Source organism: Struthio camelus, chromosome 3 (genome assembly GCF_040807025.1).
Source record: "Struthio camelus isolate bStrCam1 chromosome 3, bStrCam1.hap1, whole genome shotgun sequence".
In the NCBI taxonomy this organism is placed as follows: Eukaryota; Metazoa; Chordata; class Aves; order Struthioniformes; family Struthionidae; genus Struthio; species Struthio camelus.
The window spans coordinates 1587505-1609904 of record NC_090944.1 but is presented as its reverse complement, the minus strand read 5'-3'; the positions used below and the strand labels follow the sequence as shown (position 1 = coordinate 1609904).

At 43.3% G+C, this 22400-nt stretch overlaps 1 protein-coding gene across 5 annotated transcripts in view; it reads left to right on the top strand.

The window, feature by feature from the left end:
* The window catches only part of ASXL2 (ASXL transcriptional regulator 2), a 139074-nt gene that overhangs the window by 64323 nt on the left and 52351 nt on the right, over positions 1–22400 (top strand). The window contains exon 1 of one of the 5 annotated variants that reach the window (XM_009669652.2): positions 11438–12262. The exons of the other annotated variants lie outside the window; for them this stretch is intronic. Within the exon in view, the coding sequence (XP_009667947.2) occupies positions 12226–12262 (37 nt within the window). The 5' untranslated portion in view covers positions 11438–12225. Of the gene's footprint in view, positions 1–11437; positions 12263–22400 lie in introns of those variants that run through there. 5 annotated transcript variants of the gene reach the window in all.

Genomic DNA, 22400 nt, shown 5'->3' with positions numbered 1-22400 from the left:
AAATTTGTCTTTATGCAGTTGGAACTGATTGGAAAAGTAAAAAGAGAGGTAAAGGAATATTTCTGGATATATTTGGGACTCAGGCCAGTTGCCAGAGATGACAACATGAATTTCATGCTTCAGAACGTAAATCAACCGTGAGTTGCTTTGTACTGACAGACTTTCCTGGCAGAATTAAAATTTCTCTTGACTAGCTTACGGATTCAGCACGTTCCTCTGAAACACCAGGCTGAAATCTGCCAGAGGCTGGCGGTGGCACCGGAGGGCTGGCTTTCAGGTCTGCTCCGCTGCGACGGGAAGGTGCGTTCGGCTGCCTCACTGCCTTCTCCGGGGAAAAATAGCTTGTTTTACACTATTCAAAACGTCCAGGATGAGGTGCATATAATGATTTATTCCTTCTAGACTTAACTTGAACGATGCACTGAGTATTTCTGCTGCTTCAGGAGACTTCATTCGTTACTTGTAAGAGAAAGGTGAAGAATGGAGGATTCATTTGAGTGCTGATGTTAATAGACCTGAGATGAAACCTTCTTTCTGTAGTCAATTTTCCTCGCTTTTCCGTATTAGTAAGCGCTTTCTTTTAAATACTAAGTGAAATGAAAACGAACATGAAAAACACAATGGGCAGTTAGGTGTGTTTGTTTATACAGTATCATATACAGGGTTGTTTCTCTTCAGCATTAACTTGAATCTGCTTTTTATTTTCTTTGGAGCTGCAAGAGACTATCTGTAAGAAGATGCAATAAAACAAGCGTCCTGGCTGGCAGGACTTTCACTGCTCCTCACAATTTCAGGACTCTGACAGGTGTCTTCTGTTACATCTAGTGACTGTGATTTAAGATGTTACTGCATCTCACTGTTATCAGCAGAACAGGATGTGCCTCACATCTTAGAACAGAGCCAGCTTCGCTACTATGACACTTCTCTTATTTAAACCACAGGAATTATTTTTAAGAGCTGCAGCTGTGAATATATTGAAACAGGAGTACTTTATTAAAGGCAACACTTGATATTGTGGCTTGTTGCAGAACAGCAGGACCGTCCGCATCTGCCAGCCGTGCTCAGCGCTGCAGGGTGACAGCACCCGCAGCACCTTGAAACGCGCTGCGGTTAGCTGCTGCGGTAGGCGCTGTGCGCCCGCTGTGCTAGGTGGACCCCTCTGGAGGAGCTCGAGTGAATCGCTGGTAATGCCGCTGGTAATTTGCATATATGTAAATGAACATACAGTTCACAGGGCCGTATTTCCAGAGCAAAATGGGAAGCAAATATTTGTGTAAATACAGGGTACAAACGCATAGCAGCGATACTAGGGTTGCTCTAGCCCAGTATGCCGTCTTTAGCGGGGACCACTGAGGTCCTCTTACAGAAGAATAAATGCAAGGCCTTTGGAAGACAGAACCAGGATTCAAATATTATCTTGATTAAATTGATGGAGGGGTCCAAATTAAAATCGCAGTGCTCGCTAGAGACAAGTGCATATCTACTACGTTAGGAAGGGCGAAATAAAGGCACAAATGCAAACTTTGAAATGGCTGGTTAGGCAGCAGTTCTTGCAAAAATTCTGTAAGAGCACAGACTGTGTATGAGTCAATATGTGGTGCTGTTGCAATAAAGGTAAAACTCGTTCTGGAATATGTTACCAGAATATGTTATGCTTGTAAAACGGGGATGGCTCTGCTGTGCAGCGATGACTGGTGAGGTCTCAGCTGAAACACTGGCTGGTTTTGGGCACTATTTAAAAAAAAAAAAATGCAGGCAAATAGGATGGGGTGCAAAAACAGGTAAGTTTGGAAAAAGACACGTTTGCTAGTTTGCGTATTCTTATTGAAGGGCTAAGACCTGCTAAAGCAACACCAGCATCTCCCAATTTCTGGTATCGCACAGAAAGTTACATGTTCATTACTTCTCCACAGTCCGCGTGCCTTGGGGGATCGCTTTCAGCACTATTTGTAAGAAACACAGAAAGCGTCGGTGGGGTTTGACCAGGCATGGGCACCTCCTCTCAGCTCTCAGGACAGCGCAGGTACAGTCATGATCTGCCAGCAGCTTTTCGGCTGAAATAATGAAACTTGCTCCAAGCAAAACGGGTGAAACTGCAGACTTTATTTTCCACATGAAGTTGAAAGTAGTCCGTAACTGCCAAAACATTTGTGAATGGCATTTGCCTGATTTGTTTAACAATTGTATAGCTCTGCCAAAAAGCACCAGCCTCCCTAAACTGAAATAGAGGTGCAGAAAACAAAGACAGAAATGTGGTTTGCTGTGGTTTAATAACTGGCATGTGTAAGAGCCTAGATCACTGAGCACACAGAGCAATTATTTTAAGTGAATCACATATTTGTTTTTTGATGGCACATGTCCAAATACAACTAGCTGCATTGAAAGCTACTTAGCTGTAATCATGAAACTAACATTTAAGATAGGCATCTAGATAATTTGATTCAAAAGCATATAGAGACTTCCTCCTTTTTTTAGATACACCCAAAGTGTACAAATTCTCCGAGTGTGCAATTGCTTTGGCACAGGACAGTAAATTTCAGCCTTGGGTCTACAGTAGAATAGGTCTTGCTTCAAGTTCTGCATGCAACTTTAAATGGCAGCGCTGTATCCCTTCCACCTCCGTCTGCTTTCCTGGTGGCCTCTGGTCAGGCTGGAGAAAATCTGTGTTTTTGAGTTCTTTTTAAATTGCTTCAGGAATGAGATTTTTTTTTTAACCATTCCAAATCATGGTAGCTTTTGATTTTGTTCCCCTTCTCCAAGCTGATGGTTACGTGATCTTGTGACGATGCAGGAAGGGATATTGTGTTGCTTTTCCAGGTGAGTCCTTAAGCTGCAGTGCTGTAATATTGGTACGATCATTATTATTAAATGCTAAAGAAACCTGAATCCAGAATACTTCTTGACTTGGCAGGGTCTTAAGATTTCTTGACATTAGCCTAACTTGTTAGTTGTGTAGACCAGCCATTGAAATATCTACTGATTTGTCCTCTGTCCCCACACTTCTCACTTTGTAAAGTTCTCAGAATAGCAAGTGCAGTGCGAAACACGTTGCTGTGTAACATAGAGTGCTGTTTCACAGTCAGTTGAAGCTGACCTACAATTTTGTTACTGCCAGAAGGGGTGGTCCCTGCCTCGTACCACTGCATCTCTTGCATCAGCCCTGGCAACTGTGCTGCCGCATGATGAGTTGAATCAGAGATCAGATCCAGCTGAAAGCTAATAAAGAAAAAGGAAAAGAGGATTTATTTTCAGTGGCATCTGTGAGTTGATCTGATTCCGCTGCTGAGCCACATGAGCCAACTCAAAGGGGAGGATGAGAACAGCATGAAATGGCATTTCTAGGTACAGCGGGGAGGCATGCAAAGATTCCCGATTGATTGAAATGAGCACGGGCTGAAAAGTAGGACTGCTCTTTATCAGTTCTGGATTGACTATACGATTTTTGCATCGCTGGCTTTGTGCGCTTAGTGCAAGCAGTTCCAACACGGCTTCCACTAGTGGAGCTGCAGTGACGATGGCACAGCTGTGCAAGCTTCCAGATGTCTGGTTGAGGAGCTGCTGAAGACCTGGGAGCAGCATAAAGGTGTGATGCCTAATGCAAAATGGTGCAGTTCAGCTGCTAGAAACAAGAGAGGAGAAATGACCTACCAAGTAGTGGCTTTCGTAGCTTCAGTTTTAGTCAGCACAAAACTATTCTTTCTAGTGTTCTCCCTAAGGTTTTTTCAGCCATTTTCTGAAATGATCCTACCTTACACTCTCGGCTTATTGCTTTGAGAAAGCGTGCTACAGATGTCTCTGCTGGAAACTTGTTTCCTGATTTCAACCTATTTGGCAAGTCTTAGTCTGTCAATCCCTATAAATGCTTTCTTCTGTTGAGTTTTAGAACCCTTCAGATAACTCGTAGCTTGCTGGTTGTTTGATAAATCTGTTTGTGTTTAATTAATACAGGCTTTTTCTCTATGGTAATTGCCTCTTGCTCTGACTTCTTTTGCTTTTCTCTGAATTAGTTTTCTGCATGCGTTCTAGGACTTCTTTAGAGCCAGCTGTAAAGAGACTTAAATAAACTTTACATTAAGCAACGCTACCATAGAATTGTGTGCCTCATGAGAGAGGCATGTCACTGCATTTAGGAAAACGTTGTCTTGTATAAAGAGGAGCAGCAGTCCAGAAGGCTGGTCGACTTTGTATTTTTGCTTATGTTCAATAGCTTTCTTCAAAACTACCTGGAGAGTGGACTTACTATTGAAAAATCCTTTGCAGACTCAGGATATGTTGACCCTGTAAATGCGAAAAATAATACATTTAGCTACCTTTTTTTCAGTGTACGTTCCGTATTTGCCTGCTGCTTTCTCAGTTCAGGGTTCAGTGTTTTCCTTGACAGAGTTTGAGACCATGGTTGCATAGCAAAGTGGAGGAAACTGCTTTTGGTATCCGCTGTCATCAATTGAGGTGAAAGAAAAATTGGAGTCTTGAACTTGGGATCAGCAGGAACTTATTTTTAGGTACTAATTATATTTGTAGTATTTTAAGTGCCCGGTGGGGAGGTATTTGTCCAGTCAGTTACAATTTAGATATTACATGTGAAGAAACAGTATTAACAAAAGGCTAAGCAAAATATGCAACTGGCTTCATATGCTAAAGGTGGGAAGAAAAAGATTGTGCCTGGCCCTCCTTAGGAGAAGTAAAATAAAGCTTGTGTATCTACGGGCAAAGTACTGATGCTGAACACAGAAAGCATGTGCCCAAGTTCCAACAGCAAGGGTTTCCCGGTGCAGCATGACAGCAAAGAGCAGGAGAGATATCAGGACTTTTTTGGTGCTTGGGCAAGTTGCCCAGTGGAAGTGCTGGGAGTTTTGTCATTGACTTAGGTAGGGATTTCATCTTGCATACTCGCTTCTTTCACATTTTCCAAGCCTTTCAGCTTCACTATCTAGATTTGCGCACGTTTGTTTTGAAGCCCATTGTTTTTCCAGGGTATATCAGGTCTCGTCACAACTATTGCATGGTGTTTTTGCATTAAACGGCCCTTCTGCACTAAGAGTTGCTGAGCATTCAGCAAATCCTATTTCAAAGTCGGACTGGCGCAGCGAGCAGCACTGCTTGCAGAGCGCTGGAGCTTTAGAGCTGGTGTAGTCATCATTTCCAAGAAAGGTGGCAACAAAAATCAGGAGTTACAAATTCTGAGTCCAGGTGTGGGGTATTTGCTGTGTGGTCTTGGATACATTTCTGAACTCAAACTTTCAAGAATCTGCAAGTTCAGAGTGTGTTTATTGGCATTCCCCACGTAAGGCACAAAGGATGGAAATCTGGCCAAGCACAGACAGGATATATACAATAAACATTTGCAGGATAAATAGCTACATTTTTGGCATTACTCTCATATGACTTTGGATTCCATGTAAAGAAATAAGCATTTCCAGAGTGTGATTCATGTTGTTCTAGACTAACTTGTAAAACAGGATGAATATATTGCATCTTTAAGGCATCTGTTCTCCTCCATTCAAAGTAAGGGCAGACTACAGCGCATAGCTCAGATGGCAAAAGCTGCACAACAGGCATCTAAAGTTAGGATGATCTGCGTACGTGGAATCCGATTTTCTTGGCTCCCTTGGCACTCAAGCACGCGTCAGACTTGCATGCGAGTATTTTGGTCAGTTCAAGCCTTCATTCATTTTATATCCACTACTTGTTTTTTAGGTTAATGGATTAATGAATGATTACGTGGCAGATGTGTATACTAATGAAATCATCATTTATATTACAATTTTGAAGTTTCTGAACAAGGAAAGACTGCGTATGCATGAATGCATGTATTGATGTGACTGCTGGGTGTATATTCTGTAATGCCCTATCACTATTTTCGTAGTGCTTTGGCATCCTGAAGGGCTTCTTCTGTCTTCATAAATATAGTATTCATTTTTAATAGTTCTCCTTTTGTGAAATTGTTGTTTCACAAAATAGTAGAGAGAGTAGAAATAAGAAGTTACTGTAGATCAAAATACTCCAATACTGTTAGAGTAGCTAACAGTGCAATAGCGAGAGAAGCAATTGGGTTCCTATTGTGGGATTTTTTTGTTTGTTTTTATTTATTTTTGGGGTTTTTTACACCAAAATGATACCTCTCAAGATCTTAAGTGTTGCCATTGCTGCTCCGACTTCAGTATGTTTTTGGGCGGATAGGTGCAGTGTTTGCGCTAAGTCAGAATTAAACCAGAATTGATAGCTTTATGTTACTTAACAATTAATTTGTGTATCAGATAGGGGAGCAGTTTGGCAGCTCCTGCTGATTTGTGATGGCAGCTGTCAGATTCGATAGACTAACGTGACGGTGTGTAAAGGGCATGGAGAGAAGGGAGGTTGCTTGCGGATCGTTCGTAAAAGTTGCCAGGATTCCTCCCAGCGCTCCAGACCACACAGCCGTGCCGAGGGCGCGCGGGGCAGAGCGGTTCGGCAGCCCTCCGACCCAGCTGGGATGCTGTATGGGCCAGGGTGCCCGTTGCCCTACTGTAAAAACGCAGGGGTTTGTTCCACTGACCTGTGGTCCCTCCTGCTTTGTCCTCAGGGCTTCTCGTCCTTTTGTCTCCTGTAGTTCTTAGATTTAGCTGGAATTACTGTGTTGGAAATTTTGAAATGTGGAAACCTCCATTGAACATCTGAGCGTCAATCCAGGATGGAACTAAGAAGACAGTGCTGGATCAGCGAGAAGATCCTCTCACCCTGGTAACCTATCTGAAAGTGAGCATTAGCACATGTTTAGGGAAAAAGTGTGGATTTCTTCAAAGATTATCAGCATGATTTAGAGACTTGCACATTGGAGACTGAATGAAGATCAGTATGTTCAGCAGGTCCCAGTGGGCCTGTCCTAAATTGATTTTGTAATTCATTTAGCTCATGTATACTTTTGGCCTCTGAAACATCCCTTGAAACTGAATTTCCGAGTATGAGTTTGGCAGTCTCAAAAAGTACCTCCATTTAAACAGGTCATCTGATAATCCCAGCAAGTGCCTCTGGCACTTAATGAAGTAAATATACAGTGATTTTAAAGACCTTTGTCATTCTCCGTTTGTTGCTCCTTCCTCACAGGACTCGTAGTCTGCCTTGTGTAAAGTCTCTGACTGTACTTATTTCCTTTTCTGAATCTTCTCCAGTTTTTTTTGAAATTTTCAGCGTTTTTTGGAGATCGGTGGGCAGAAACGCACGTTCAGTTCAAGATGCCCACGTTCTGTGGATACCCAGGACGCTCTCCGTTTTCTGTTCATTTCTGCATATCCTGAACATGTTTTGCTTCTTCCTTTCTATAATATTTTGTGACATTCTCAATGCTTTTTTGACTGCTTTTGAGTCAAAAAAACATTGACATTTTCACCTGTGGTAACTCTGGTAACTCTGAGATCCTTTTCCCAAGTAGTGACAGCTGTTTCAGAGTTCATCGTATGGACGTACGGTTCAGTTGTTCGTCCCTCTGCTCATTACGTTGCCTTTTAAATGCACTGAGCTTTTTTAGTCAATGTTTTGAGGTCCTTCTGCAACTCTCGAGATTAACCAAGTTTAATCTTTTGTTATGCAGAATCATTTTATTTCATTTTATTTATTTATTCACGCCTACAGGCTCGCATCGTGGGCTGTTTCTGCCTTCTAGATGATTTATGTTGAATGGCAGAGGTCGTAGCACGCTTCGCCGTGACGCCCCACCAGTACCCCCCATCACAGCAGAACCGGACTGTTTCTCCCTGTTGTTCACGCTGAAGCAGTCATTACCCTGTAGGAAGCGCTTCCCTCCGATCCCCTTGTTTAAAGGAGTCTGCTTTACTCTGCTGCTCAACCGGACAAGTTTATTTCTAAATCTTTTTAGAGTCATCTTTGGTAGGTGATAATCACTCAATCTAGGAATCTACTGTGGTTTATTTAGATAATGTCTTTGCCACTGCTATACGTGTGTGTGTGTGTTACCCTTTTAGATGCTCCTTTTAACTTCCTTTTAACTCGTTTCCATGTTTTGCTGTGGTGCCCCTTTTTATGAAGCTGAATATTACTGTGGCTCCGCGTATGACATATTTTTAGAAATTTCCTTTTCGATAGGGAGATTTTCTTTAATTAATTAAAACAAAGTTAATTAGAAATCAGGAGCTTCATTCCAGAATAATTGGTTGACATTTTCTGGCCTATGTTATGCAGAAGAATATTTAAAAACATAAGTAAGTCTCCCAGTCTTTTATTCTTTAGAAGGTTTTGGCGTTATGATTTTTTAAAGCAACTTGACTAATAGTAAACTTTTAGGAAGGTTTTGCTGTTTGATTATGGGAGGAAACAACCTTTCCTGTTTATGGGCCGTAATAGGAAAAGGATGGCATACTGCTGAAATCTCGGAGCGGGGCTTCTGGCGTGGCGGTATGGACATTTTCCTTTGTGGCAAGAAGGACAGAAATATATTTTTTCTCTTTCTTTGAGTAGATCCTGGCTAAGTGAGGTACTCTCATCTGAAATATAATCCCTTATTTCTCTTAATGCGCGGGTGGCTGTACTGTGCGCTAGACGCTTGGGTGGCTCGGGACTGCGGCTTGGGATATTAGCTGAATTTCGCTGGGAAACCTTCACGGAGACCCTGCTCCTCGGCACCCCGTTCTCCGGCTGCGCTGTTGAGGCCGGGCAGGTGTTGTCGAGCCTGCTACAGCTGCCAGGAAAGGCCTCTCTCTCGGTCAGGCAGCGAGAGCCCCGCGCTGCCGTCGGGCTCCTGCCCCGCTGCGGGTAGCGCGCCCCGAGCGCGGGCGCTGGGTTGCCCGAGCGGTGGAACTGCTCCCGTTCTTTCTTCCCTGATCAGCCCGGTGTTAACGGCAGAATGCGAAAATGGAGTTAAGTGTTTGTGGCCTTATGTTACTCCTCTACCTAGGGGCAAATTCGCCCGTACTGACAAATTTGCCCTTATCTGTGACTTTTCGCGCCGCCGTGTCAGTGATAAGCTGTAGGAAGTTAACAGCCGCGGTGGGGGCTTTCCCTAAGTGCTTTGCTGGTAATTGCTTTAGTTTTTATTTTGCAGTACGTATTTCCTTTCTCTATTATTCTCCCTTTCTTCTTTTTCATATCGTTCCCGTCCGCCGTGGCAGTAAGACTAGAGGAGCAGCCATGCAGCTTCGATTTTACTAAGAAACTTCCTTCCCAGCCTGCTCCTTTTGGCGCTCTCCAACACGGCGGGTGTCGCGTTCGGAGACCCTCGGAGACCCCTGCGCTGCTCCTCATGCATATGGTTTTAGTATCCAGATAGCACTGTTAAATTAAAAAAAACCCAAAAACTAAAAAAAGCTAAGTATTTAGACTTGCTGCCGCTTAAATGCCCATTAAGCTCAGCTGCTCTGAAGCACATCTGCCTTGCACCTTTTCGATAGCAGGGCAACCTGCAGGCAGGCTCGTTTGCGTGCTCGTGTGTGCGCCCGCGCGCTCTCTCTCTCTATACATATTTACACATATACACATATGTGTCTATATTTCTGTTAACGTAGGATTTGTTCAGAAGTTTAAAATAGAAGCGCTAAACCTATTGCAGGCTCGTGAAAGCCTTAGGCACGTTTGGTGCATTTGAATAAGTGACATCAGCTGATGCTCATTTTGAAGAAGTGGCATCACGACACCTTGGTTCTGGGCTGCTCAGATGGTACAAGCCTGTGTCACTCAGTGTGTTTCGTGAGGGATTTTATACGTAGGTAGTGACGTTCATAAGGAAAAGATAACTACTTCACAAAAAATACATATTTTTAAAAAGAAAAGACACCTTCCAAAAAGTTAGATTTATGGTGCTGTTTTCCTTATTAGGGTCAGGATACGAGTAAAGGACGGTAGGTATGAGCAGAAGCCAAATTCCTTATTTACTGCAGCATCTGGGCACGTGGGCAAGGGGGAGTGACTGAGGCTTTGGGAGAACAGCTTTTATTGTAGGGAAATAATTGGTTCCTGTGAAGGAATGATTAATGGTGACATATTTAATGTCTCATCTGGATTAATCTCTCCTTTCTCGGGAAACTTGTTTGCGATGTGCTGCAGCTGTGGCACGCAAAGCAGGAGCCTTGTCAGGGATGCTCGGGAGAAGCCGTCCCCAATCAAGCCAGTGGCGTTTGTGCTGGGAAATTAAAGGTGGCTGAATGTGAGGCTGACCCCATCACCTTCTCTTGTGTCACCAGCTGCAAAAACTTGTGTATGTTGAGCAAGCTAGTCCAATAGGGTGTCTGTGGTTGGGTGCACGCTTTCATCCATAGCTTTTAAAGCTGATTTTAGCCAAACTGAAAAGAGTTAGCTGGAGGGGTTTCAAAGATAATGACACTGCTGCCTTTCCCGAGAGAGACTGTACATGCTCCAGCTATGGGAAAAGCTGCAGCATGAGCCTAAGCTTTATGAGATACCTGAGCATACATGGGAGCTCAGGGCAGCTGCCCCCACTGCAGGAAAAACTTCTTTTGGGAGCTTCTATGTTTTCAGACATTCAAATCAATCAATGCCAGGACATAAACGCATGGCAAATTGGCCTCTGTTAGTTCTAGGTCTCATTACTTGATTTTGCTATGACAGCTCCCAGTCTTCCGGCACTGAGACATCTGCTTTATCTTTCCAGCTCTGATTCTTGGCTCCCACATGACTTTGCAACAGAATTAAATGACCCAAAACTGTTTAATGAGATAAAATAAGAGTCTGTGGTGCTTTAATGATGGTAAAGGGTTCAAAAACTCTTTGCATGAAACATTTTTAAACTCTAGTATGTGTAAGGTACATTTTTTATGTCACATGCTATCACTCATTCTTACTGTTTTTTTAGAAGCACTTGTTTGAACTAAGTGGAACTCACACTTCTATCAGTTTAAGTTTTTCCGAGGGCAGACCAACTGTATGCCAAAAAGCTGACATTCAAAGAGGTATATATAGAAATGAGTTAGGCTATGAAGTCCAGAGGGAAGAAATTTTTCTTTGACTTTTAATATTCAGTTTATTTATTATTTGCATCCAGAAAAGGATGGTCACTTCTTTTGGTTCCCTCTGTCAAACCCTTCCGTTTCGTGGCATTACTGTATATAAAGTTAACTGGCATTTAATATCTGCGAAGTTGCTGTGACAAGCATGATGAAAGTAGAAAGCGCAAAGAGCTTCTGTTCCCTCCCAGCCGCAGCTGTGAATTCCTAGCGCCTGCTCTGCAACCAGCAATGTTTGAAAGTGGAAGCGAACGAACCTACGACTTGCCGCAGCTCTCGGCCGTGGAGACGGACCTCTGTGGCTGAGATGTGGCGCTGGCGCGGGTGATGCTCCTTAGAGGTGCACGGAGAAAACGAACCTCCTTGCATTTTACTGCTGTTTTCCTCTACAGGCGTACACAGAGACAAGTTTTATTTTTAGTTGGTTACATTTGTTTGCTCTGCTTAAAAATAACCAAAAAGACATTAAATTCCAATTAAAAAGATTCTTTCAGTGTTTAGCTCTGTAGTATCGACTCTGGAATGAAACACTCCTACACTCCCACTTCCTGGACTGTGTGCTCTAACATAAAATACATGGAAAACTCCTTTCGCGCTTAAAAATCTAGTCATTCTAGTTCAAGGATAGCCAACATTCAACCAGAACAGTTTTGTGGCACTGTTTGGTTGCTGACCATTTTTTTCACCTCTGTGATGTCTGAGATACTTATATGAATGTCAACATCAGCCAAACCCTCTGTAATTTGAATCATCCTGAGAATCTCGATAGCAAGCCGCGGTAGTACAGTATCTGGCTTAGTTTTTTTGCCAGGCTTGATGAGCCTGCCTTCTGCTGGGAGAACGCAGACTTCTGGTGAGACTCGGTGAAGTGAATGCAAACTGGGTTAGACAGTGAACAGATGAGCTGCGTTCATATTATTTTATTTTGCTTAGAGGCTTTGAGTCGAGCTCTTTGAGCCTGCAGTTTAGCTTAACGTGACATATTTTCACTCATATACATATAAAACAGGAAGGACGTTCAGATAACATCAACAGCCACTTCCTTATATGTACAAAAATAAAGTGCTCTGACAGCAGCAAAACTGACACTTCGATTTTAAAAAGGATAGTAACCTAGCATTTATAGACCCACATGGGCATTGCACTGAGCCAATCAGGAGCACAGAGGAAAAAATTTAAAAACAAACCTCATACATTGTAGTCTGAACATCTGTGCATGAGCAGAAGGCTGGAGGAAGCCAGGAGCACTGACTGCAGATCTTCATAGCAAGAAGCAATGTTCATGGAGCAGCTTTGTGCAATTCCACTGGAAGGTAAGATGAAGTCGCTTCAGCAGGCAGCTGCTGCAGATTTGTGCTTTAAGGGATGGAATGGGCGCTGCTTTGGATTGGGTTCTTCTGTGACGATGAGAGGTGAGACGGAGATCTTTTCTTTGGCCTTGAAATGAAACAGCTACTAAACGTTGTCTTTTGAGTTTGACAATAAAAACAAAGCCTTTCTGGATACAGCACAGTATTTGTAAAGGGATGCTGCCAAGACGGCTATAGACTTGGATTCTATGATGTGTGAATCATCCCCAAACCTTAACGTGTAAATGCCTCAATTCCAGATGGTTTCACTAATGTCTTGTAGGGCAACTTGTGAGTAGTTCGTAATGCACTCCGTGAACATGGGATGCAGCTGCTCAGCGTTGCTGTCTGCGTGCACAGCTTGTTTGTACATCCAGGATTGTTTCTGAGCTCAAGTTTACTAATATAAGCTGTGCTTATGGTGTCTGGAAGTATGTAGAACTTAATCTTGTTTCTGTAGTCGGTTGCAGAACTTCAGTTGACTTAAATGGAATCACCATCAGTGCGTAAACCTGGCTTTGCAAGCTGATACAAATGAGCAAAAGATACTGGTTCCTGCGTAGACCTGCCTAAACTTTCATGGCTTCTAACAGGAAATTTGGCTGTAGAAATTAGATTTTTATATAATTTCTGACATTTTTCATGTCCCTGGTGTACCTTTTCTAATCAGAGTCATCCTGAAAGAGAAGGATCTTACTTCTATAAACTGACACCTTTTGTAAGAGTCATAGTAAGGTCTAGGTAGTAAAGTGAACTTTAAGGATAAAGGGGGAAATAAACTGGACATGATAACTGCAAATCAGTCTTTCCAGAAGTGTTTTTCTAGCAGGCACTCTGGTAATAAATATTTGTAACACTTTTAATTGTAGGTGCCTTAAAAATCTCCCAAATATTGGGTAGTGTGCACTATCATCAAGCCTATAAACTTTGGAGGATCTCTGTGCTTGCTTCTGAGTTGCTCTTCACAGAGAGTTGTTGGCTTCTCCTGATAAGAGCAAAAGAAGAGCCACCAAAGACACTCTTCCCTGGCTCATTCAGGGTGTTTTGGACCAGATGAGCACGCACAGACGTCATTGCACCGTTCATAGGTCTTCCTCCTCCACTGGCTGATTATCAGCCTGCCTTGCGTTTTAGTACAACACATGTATACTGGTGGGTCCCTCATGGCATCTAGGAGGTCAGAAAGTCTGTCAGCCAAATTAGTGTCAGCCAAAAGTGAAGAGTAACTATATTACTTCTGCCTAAATTTCATTTACAGAAAACAGATTAGAGCATTCTAGTAAGGTTAAAATAAATATTTTGCCATGAACTCCTCTTAAAGAGTACAGTGAGCAGAAATACCTGGAGTAATTAAGCTTCTACACAGTGTTCACTGCAAATGGTAATAGTTAAGAAAATAGGAACTAGAATAAATAAACACTAAAAACCATACCTGAGATTTTATGCATTAACCTTTAGTGTAGAGGAAAATTTTGGAGTCTTGATGCACAGAAATACCACTTCGTAGCTGATGGGCTTGACCTGCTTTTACTCTATGAGCTTTGCTTTGGTGATTCTTCTTGGTTTCTGTAATTACCCCAATGGCCTGATCACGGCACGGGCTTCAGAAAGGGCTTCGCTAGCGCGTGCTTGTAACAGCTGCAAACAAACAAACAAAAAAAACCAAAAAAAGCTATTTGGTTTATATAATTTTGGTTCTTCCTGTTAAAGATTTGGTAGAAATACCAACACTTCTAAATGTAGACAGTTCCTGCTTGCACTCGTGACTGGCTAGGAAACCACGTCCCAAGTATCACATTAGGCAAGTTACCAAGTAAACCAGCAAACACAGAGTCAAAAATGTCCCCCCCGCCCCCAATATTTAGGTTAGTCTATCTTTTATTTAGGTTAGTGTATCATAGTATCCAGGTTTTGAGTGATCTGTAGTTTTTCATAATCTGCTAGAAAACATAATGAAAGCTTATTTTGTAGCAGGAAAATTTTAGGACATTTTTTAAATCTGTGCTAGGAAGCTGAGTGAGAGATGATTGTTAGGGTGTGATTACAGGCACTGTTATGTGGCTTCAAGTTTGGAAGGCATTTGGGGTATTTAGAAAGATAGGATACAAATCTAAAATTTATAGTCGATTTTCTGCATGAATTTCTCGTGAATGCAGGGGAGTGATTCAAATGAGCAGGGGTTGCTGTTGATCGACGGATCAGATTGTAAGGGGGCAAACATAGGTGGAAAGCGGAACAGTATTTAAGTGTGCATTAGCGTTTTAAATTTTGTCTATTTTTAATTTTCTTACATAGTCATTCTGTAAAATGAATCAGATTTTATTGTGTGTCATTTGTAAGGCCGGTGCATAGAGACTGCTGTAAAATTGCTAGTCTGACTTCAGGGGTGTGTGGTGGGTTGGTTTGTTGTTTTCCTTCTGGGATTACAAAAACCATAAGATTTATTGAAGAAAATACTGAGATCAATTTTCTGCAGGACACTCTCAGTCTCTGCCCCCGGAGTGATGTTTTGTGGCCGTTTCCCAGCATTTTAAGACATTCTTAGCTGGAGAACGTTGCCTGCCTGGACCGTGCTCAGAGCCCGCGCGGGGCTTCGCTCTGCTGATCTCTGTGTCGAGCTCCCGCTCGATGTAGGGCTCATCCCATCTCAAAATCCTGTTCTGTAAGGAAAACAGGCAGCCAGAAAGTGCAGTTACTGATCTGTTACATATCTGAATGAGCGTCAGTGGCCTCCTACTGGGACCTGGTTTGGGAGCAAAGCCTTGGGTGTCACTCCCGCTTCTTGTCCCCCACTGATGGGGAGCAGCTGTCCTGAGGTCTCCTTAAACCTGCCCGTAAGCTAGACGTCTCTGAGATGCTGCCAGGCCTGGAAATGTTTCCGCTACAATACAGGGAAACATGATGAGCGGTGCGTGGCGCTGCGGGCGGCCAGCCCGTCCCCTGGGCTGCTGTAACGCCCGCTCACCGCCGAGGCCGATGGCCTGATGAAGTTGGGGGGGGGGGTGGTCCCAGCCAACGGGCTGGTGTTTGAGACCAAGGAGGAATTGAAACCTGTTGCGTATGGCTGCAGCTGCTTAGGGTGATCAGAAAAGCAGTAAAAGCGGCTCTGTCCCAGCCTTTCGCTTTGCTCTTCTGGCGTATTCCCGTTCTGGGCAGCAGAGCTCCCTGGTGCTTCCTGTAACTAGAGGCTTAACGTCCATCGCGTCGGTCAACAGAAGCACTGAACTTCATTCTGCTTTTCCAACTATGAAATGTGTGCCAGGTGCCTTTCCTGTCTAGAAGAAAAGCATATTTCAAGCTGTTCTATGACCTACTGCTCTTCTAAGCTCTCTATTATCAGAGAAAGGGAGTAGGAACTTGGAAAGCAGTAGGGAAGCCAGACAGTGGTACGTACCCGGCTCTCCCCTTCCTTGCCGAGTCATCAGAGCGAGTTGAGGACCTCTCCCTGAAAACACATGGCAGGGACCCTTACTTTCTCGAGACCGACAGTCTGAAAGGGCCGTGGCCTCTCGGCCCGTAGTGCCTGGAGGTGGAGCGCTTGGCACCTGACCGCCGGAGCTGCTGGTGGGGGATCCGCTTCCTTCATCAAAGCAAAATACAGGGTCAGGAGATGTTTGAGCTCAGGAGATGTCTGAGCTCTCTGTATGTGACGCTGTTGTGGAGCAAAGGCTGATGTTTCACCAGCATGATGGGATCTTCTCTAACCTCTCTCCATCCATCCATCCTTTTTTTCCATATGCATTAAAGCTAGAACTTGTTGTTCTGTATTGAACAGTTTTTGTTTTTTTTTAAACCATGCGTAGCTCTTTGGAGTGACCACAATACTGAGGTTGTGTGTTCTCTAAATACGCATACAGAAGAAACCTTGCTAGGATGGTGTCTTCTGAAGGCAGAAATCATCCTCAGGACTAGCAGTCTGACCACTCAAGGTCGTTGGTCCTCTTAAAAGTGAAAAATCCACCTCAGTCTCTTGAAACTCCGTGGGCTTAAGAAACACCAAGATTGAGTCAGAGAAAAGAGCCTAGAAAAGCCTAGTATCCTGTCCCTGGCATTGAGCGACAAGTTACCCAGAGGGAAAATGCAGGAGGAGTACAAGAACGTAACAAGTATGGATTTTCCCATCACGCAGCAATGAGCAGCTCAGGGACTCAGAGAGGCTGTCTTGTTCCTTAATACCCATCCATGGAGTGGTCCTATGCCTTGTTGAACTGGGGTAAAATTTTACTGTTGGCAGTGTCCTGCAGTAAGGATATCCTCCGCTTAACATGCTGGGCAAAGGAAAACCTCCTTCTGCTGGTTTGATTTTCTTTATCCTAGCGTCTTCTAAATTCATGGCACACTCCCCAGCTCTTGTGTTTGAGTAGGTGTGCTCTGTTCCCTTTGTTCATGCTAGCCATGATTTTACAGACTGTCATCAGAGCCCTTGTCAGTCATCTCTTCCAGGCTGAATATACCTTGCTTCTTACCATTGCTCAGCTCCATGACCATCCCATCCTGGTGCTTGTCTAGTTTATCTTGTTCTGTTAGACAGGAGCCAAAACAGCACACAGTGCTCAAGACATCCATGCATGTATGGCTTTTTATTTTCTGTTCTGTATTTATTTCCGGGTAGTTCCAGTCATTCCACTTGCTTTTAACCACTGTTGACCTGAGGCTTTTGTAGAAGTGTTGATACCGTGAGAACGTTTCTCCATGGTGATTATCAGGCCTCCTATACAAGTTTTTAGTCAGCCCTTGTGTTTTTCTGTGAATAGCTTAGTACCATGAGCAAACCCTGGCACTTCACTGTTTGCCTGTTTTTCCCGACAGCTTATGAATATGATACTTGAATGTCTTGAAAACCTCATGCTATTCTTTGCCATCCGATGCGTTTGCACAGTGTGCATGGGTAATGCTTGACCCTGCCGAAGGCAGCAGCTGGGCGTGAGGGCTTGGAGCCAGGCAGGCTGCCCATGACGTCTGCGGACGCTGCTTCCTCCGGTCACTAATGTAGAAACCGTTAGATCATAGTAAACATGTGAAGGCAACGTGTAGCTGTGTAACTCAGAAACACTGGAGAGAATCTGGATTAAAGCATATGTTATCAATTAGAGGAACAAGCAGAGCGTTGTTTTGCTCAGCTGGGCCTTGCACGGACACGTCTCTTACAAGGGAATCGCTCGTGTCCTGTCGAAGGAATAAATCCGCTGTTTGAACCTGTCACCCTTTGAGAGTTTTGTCATATTTGAAACAGGCCAGCCTGTATTTTCTGCAGATGAGTGGATGTGATAACTCGGTTAGGCTTCACAGCTGCAAAGGCGGCTGCCACCGGTACGCCGAGCTTGGTAGCGTTGGCAGTTCCATGCAAATTTTCTATCTCTAGCGGGATGTGACCATGTTGTGATGACTGTTTTAAGTGCACTGAATTTGATTGAATTTCCTGTCTGGCCATTATTTAAAGTAGATCTGAGTCCGTACTGCGAATATTCTCTATATACGTGCTATTGCGCGGTGGGGAGGTCAGGAGTCCTCACAAAGGGTGATAGCGGTGTACGGTGTTTGCCCTGAGAGACTGGAAATAACTTGCATTACCACTAAAGGCCAAAACTGTTTTTAGCCTTATTGAAATTCTTTTTTTAATGGATAATATGCATTCTAAAAATACTGGCTGGTTAGCACTGACCAGTGACTTCAGCAGAGGGAACTGAGGTTTCTTCTGCATTTTTCTGCTTTTTGCATAAGTATTGGCCAACTAATTGTCTCTCTGTATTTTCAGCATCGTTACTGGCAAAGTTCTAACTTATGTTGATTACTACCAACTTTTTTTTTCTACCCTTAAAATGGCACTGTTATTTTGCAACTATCGAGGACTCTAGTAATATAATACATTTTAAGATTATTTTTAATTGCTTCCTTTGCTTTGTTTCTAGGAAAGGAATTTTCCTATTACGTGATTAGACATGTGATTTATTGATGGTCTAATGAATGTCTCTGTAACAATTTGCAGTTTTCAATGACACTCATTTTGTCAACATCTTTCTTCCCAATCAGATTTGCTCGTGTTTCATCACTTACCGGAAATTAAACCTTTTAAATAAAGTACATATCTTAGTACTTCAGGCTGTCTCTGTGTGTTCTTACCGAGCGTAGGGTCACAGTCCCTTGTCCCCTCAGCTGTTGCCATCTTCTAGTCCAGTAATTACTTCTTTTCCCTTCAAAATGTGGCCTGCGTAACTCCTAATTTTTAGAAACATTAAAGCTTTTCCTGGTGGCTACATAAGGCTGTGTGAACTGATGTGTCTTCAAGACTTTGCAGTTTCTTTCCATACATTATTGACAGATGCGTAAGATTGGTTTACCCTGTTCTCCAGTTTGATGTAGTCAACTGATATCATCTGCTGATCTGCTTAATTTAATGCTTGATGTAAACTACTGATAACAGATCCGTATCCCTTGCTGCATTTCATTAGTTAGCACCTTGATTCATACACGGTCGATAACGCAGAAGAGCGAGATCTCTGTACACGTGAAGAAAACATTGTCTCTGAGCGTGCTTTCCCTGCCTCGCATGTCCGTTCTGGCTCCTAGCGCTGGTTGTAGCAGTGAATCTGACAACCGGGTGCTCTTGTTGGACCTTCCCATTTCTTGTACCTGTTCAGTGCCAGCGATGATGGGCAATGAAAGCAGGAATGCCAGTAGTTCAGGCTGCCCGGCAGTCCTTTAAAGAACGTTTTTCAGTTGCCAAGCTTTGATTTTTGGGGCCAGTTTTTCTACTCCAAATGTCCATCGTCTGGGGAAGGGGCGTGCCTTTTCATATTGGCAAGATCTCTTCAACTATGGGGAAAGTCAGTATAGGGAAAGTATAGGGAAATTCATTTTTTGTCCGCCTATAAACCTTGTTGCAAGTGTTACGTTAAAGAGCTAGTGTGTCAGTGCCTTAGCTGAGGGCTTTGCATTTGGCTGTGTAGTTTCTCTGTTCTCAGAAAAGAGCAAGTTTTTGTTTCCATGAAAATACCTCTGAATTTGCTAAGCCTCCAAGACTCTGTTTAACTGGCTTGCAGAAATGAGCAACCTCAGTGTTGATGGAGAGGCAAGTTTTTAAGCGCTTGTTCATTTTCTACCAGCGCTACGGGTCGTCCAAGCTTGGCTATTTCTTTGCTTTCAACAGATAGCAGTGGCGTCCCGCAGCAAAATGAGGGACTCTTTTTCTTGGCTGGCCCATGTGTAAACCTCCTTTTATTAGATCCGCTGTTTCGAGGGTTGTGCTGCAGCGTGTACTACATTTGCCAATAGGCCTGATGCGCGCTTGGGTTGGGACTGACGAGATTTAATGTTTCTAGGCTCTTTTTATTGTACGCTTGCAAATTAATGAAAATTAAATTAGGGTGCGAGTTGGAAGCGCTGTTCCCAATTAACTCCGTGTATGGATGTTTTTCTTCCTGAGTAGTTGTTCACATCTGGAGTGAATCAGGAAGAGTTAATCAAAACCAACTGTATGAGGAAAAGCCATAATAGCTTCATTTTAATTTTCTTGACCGTAGTCTCTAGAAATGGCCTCTCAACAGCAGAAAAAGCTAAATTTAATCTTAGCTAAATTTCCTACTCTCCGATAGAAAACACTTAATTAGATGTGTTTTAGCACCTGCTAATGGATGAGAACTGCGTCATGCTGGGTGCCGTGCACAGGATTCCTACCCTTGGGGACCTTACAGTCAAATCACTTAAGATAAGCAACAGTAGATAAAAACAGATAAGAAAATACAAGGAAACAGTTTACGTTCATCTACACTGACTATATTTTGGTCCCTAATTTAGGAGTCCAAGCCAGAGACCTACATTTCAGCTATGCAACTATCCCTTGGCCTAAGCCAGTGTTAAGAGTGTGATCACTGGGGTCTTGTTATGTTACCCTTATTCAGTTCCACTGCATAAAAGTTATGAGTTTGAGGTAGAATTTATATCATTTCCCAACAAAGCAGTCATTCTTTATTTCTCAGCTTCCTGTCTTGCAAAATTAGAAGAGCTCATTTACTTCTCTTTATTTAACAAGAGACAGAGTTGTTTTAATTTGAGCACTGAGGGGGAACATTTGGAGAATTCCTAAACTGCCTGAGTCAAGTGTGTTCCCCCTTCCCCTATATTTAACTTAAATTCACCAACCAAGAAAAATGCTACTTAATGGGATGAAAATTAGGATGTTTCTGCATAACGGGTAATTTATTGTTCTTCTCTGGAAAGTTAAATACTTGTAATAGTGCCATCTCAACAGCAATTGTATTAGTGTCACCACTATTACAGTCCAGGCATAACTGCTTATCACTCCCATGTGCTCGTGAAACAGATGATAATCAAGTAATCATCTCCCAGGCACTTGCACTGTCCTTGGATGCTTGTTTTGAGTCATGTATCTGGGCAACAAACTCTTCCTGGGTGGGTTGGTGAGTAAGACACCTTGCAGGTGCAGGAAAAATGCTAGTTGGGAAAGGGGTGTGCAAACCTGTGCAGGTCCCACGTGGGTTGGAGATGCTCCATAGTGAGGATGTAAGATTCTTGAACTGCTTTTTTTCTGTTAAAGTATGTATTGGCCGAGACAGGTTGCTGTAAAAATTATCAGAGACTTGAGAGCTAATAAATTAATTGTATTCTATCTAAAATACTCTCTTCCTGGGGTCTGAAGAGCTACAACTGATGCAGTCATACCATAATGATATGTGAGGCAAGAACCTAGAGGACAGTTCAAAGAAATGTGACCGCATCTTCCCCTCTTCAGACGCCTACATTAATTTCCTATGTTTCATGTTTGGCCACCTCTAATCTGCTGTTTGACTCAGCAACCTAGAAGTATGTTCTGACACCCCATTACAAGGCTCTGAACCGTCCCGTCCCACTTGGGCTTGCATACATACAGTCATTTGCAGGCGTACAGTCCCCTTTACATTCGCATCCAAGAGTGGGGTGTGAAGAGATGCTCACTGCTCGGGGACTTTCTCCTCTCAACTGCCAGCTGTGTGCTTCCTCTGCTTGCTCTGTGCAGGCTTTGGCCATCGCAGGACCCCCTCGGGGAGCCAGCGCATCTCAGTAGTCCTACAAAAAACAAATTAGTGGGGGAAGAGAGAAGACTGGATAGGTTTGTGCCTGATGAGCAATTTGAGTGGGCTCGTAGAGGGGTCAGATGCATGCCAGGATGGTCCAAGGGAAAGGACGGGGCTGCTCATGTTGAGGTGCGCAGTGTAAGACCTCGTTTTGGTGAGAACAAACCTGCTCCACTCTAGATGTGTTGTGCCAGTCAAGAACCCACGTATCCCCCCCGACGTGTGCTGTGGGGTTAGTAGGCAGTCAGAGGTAACGGTCTAAATAGAGGATATTTTACTGCACGATTCTGTAAGAAGAGAAGCTTAAGAAGAATCTTAACTATAATTATGGGGAGCAACATGCTCCCTGGAGGGGACTGCTTCACAAGACAAGTGCGTATGTTTGTGGTTTATTGTAGCTGCAGGTGTGTTGCTTCTTCAGAGTGAATGCTCTCATACTGAATGAGCTATATCGCAACTGGGTTGTTCTCTAACAGAAAAAAAAAAGTCATTGACAATATATTGATAGCGTTCATGTCAGTCGACAGAATTCCCTTGAGCTCTGTGAGCCTCTCAGACTTGAAACTAGGAGGTAAAACTCTGGGTTCTGGCAAGCTGTTCAGCGGGGAGTCCTGCTTGAAAACATGCTTGAAATCATAGAAATCATAGTTCTGTCACTGCCTTTTTTTTTTTTTTTGTGGTGCTGCTGCTATTTCTATTGCGTTTGTTGAAGGCCGTATATTCCTAGGAATCCGGTGTTCAGACTGTTACATGCGAATGCACTGATACGGTTTAGTATGAGCAAATGGGTGTCAACTGTTTTCTCTCGAAGTTAATTTGGTGTTGCTGTTGTTCAGCCAAATTGTAGAACAACATTGCAAGGTAAACTTTTGGGGACAGAGAGAAAGGACAAGCTGTGTTTGTGGGTCATCTTGCTTCGCAGGAGACCTCCTGGGCTTCTTTTTCCGCAGCGCCTCGTTATTGTTTCTGACCTGATACTCTATTCTTAAATCCACATATTTGCTTTTGAGTATGTATCAGGAGAAGCTTTA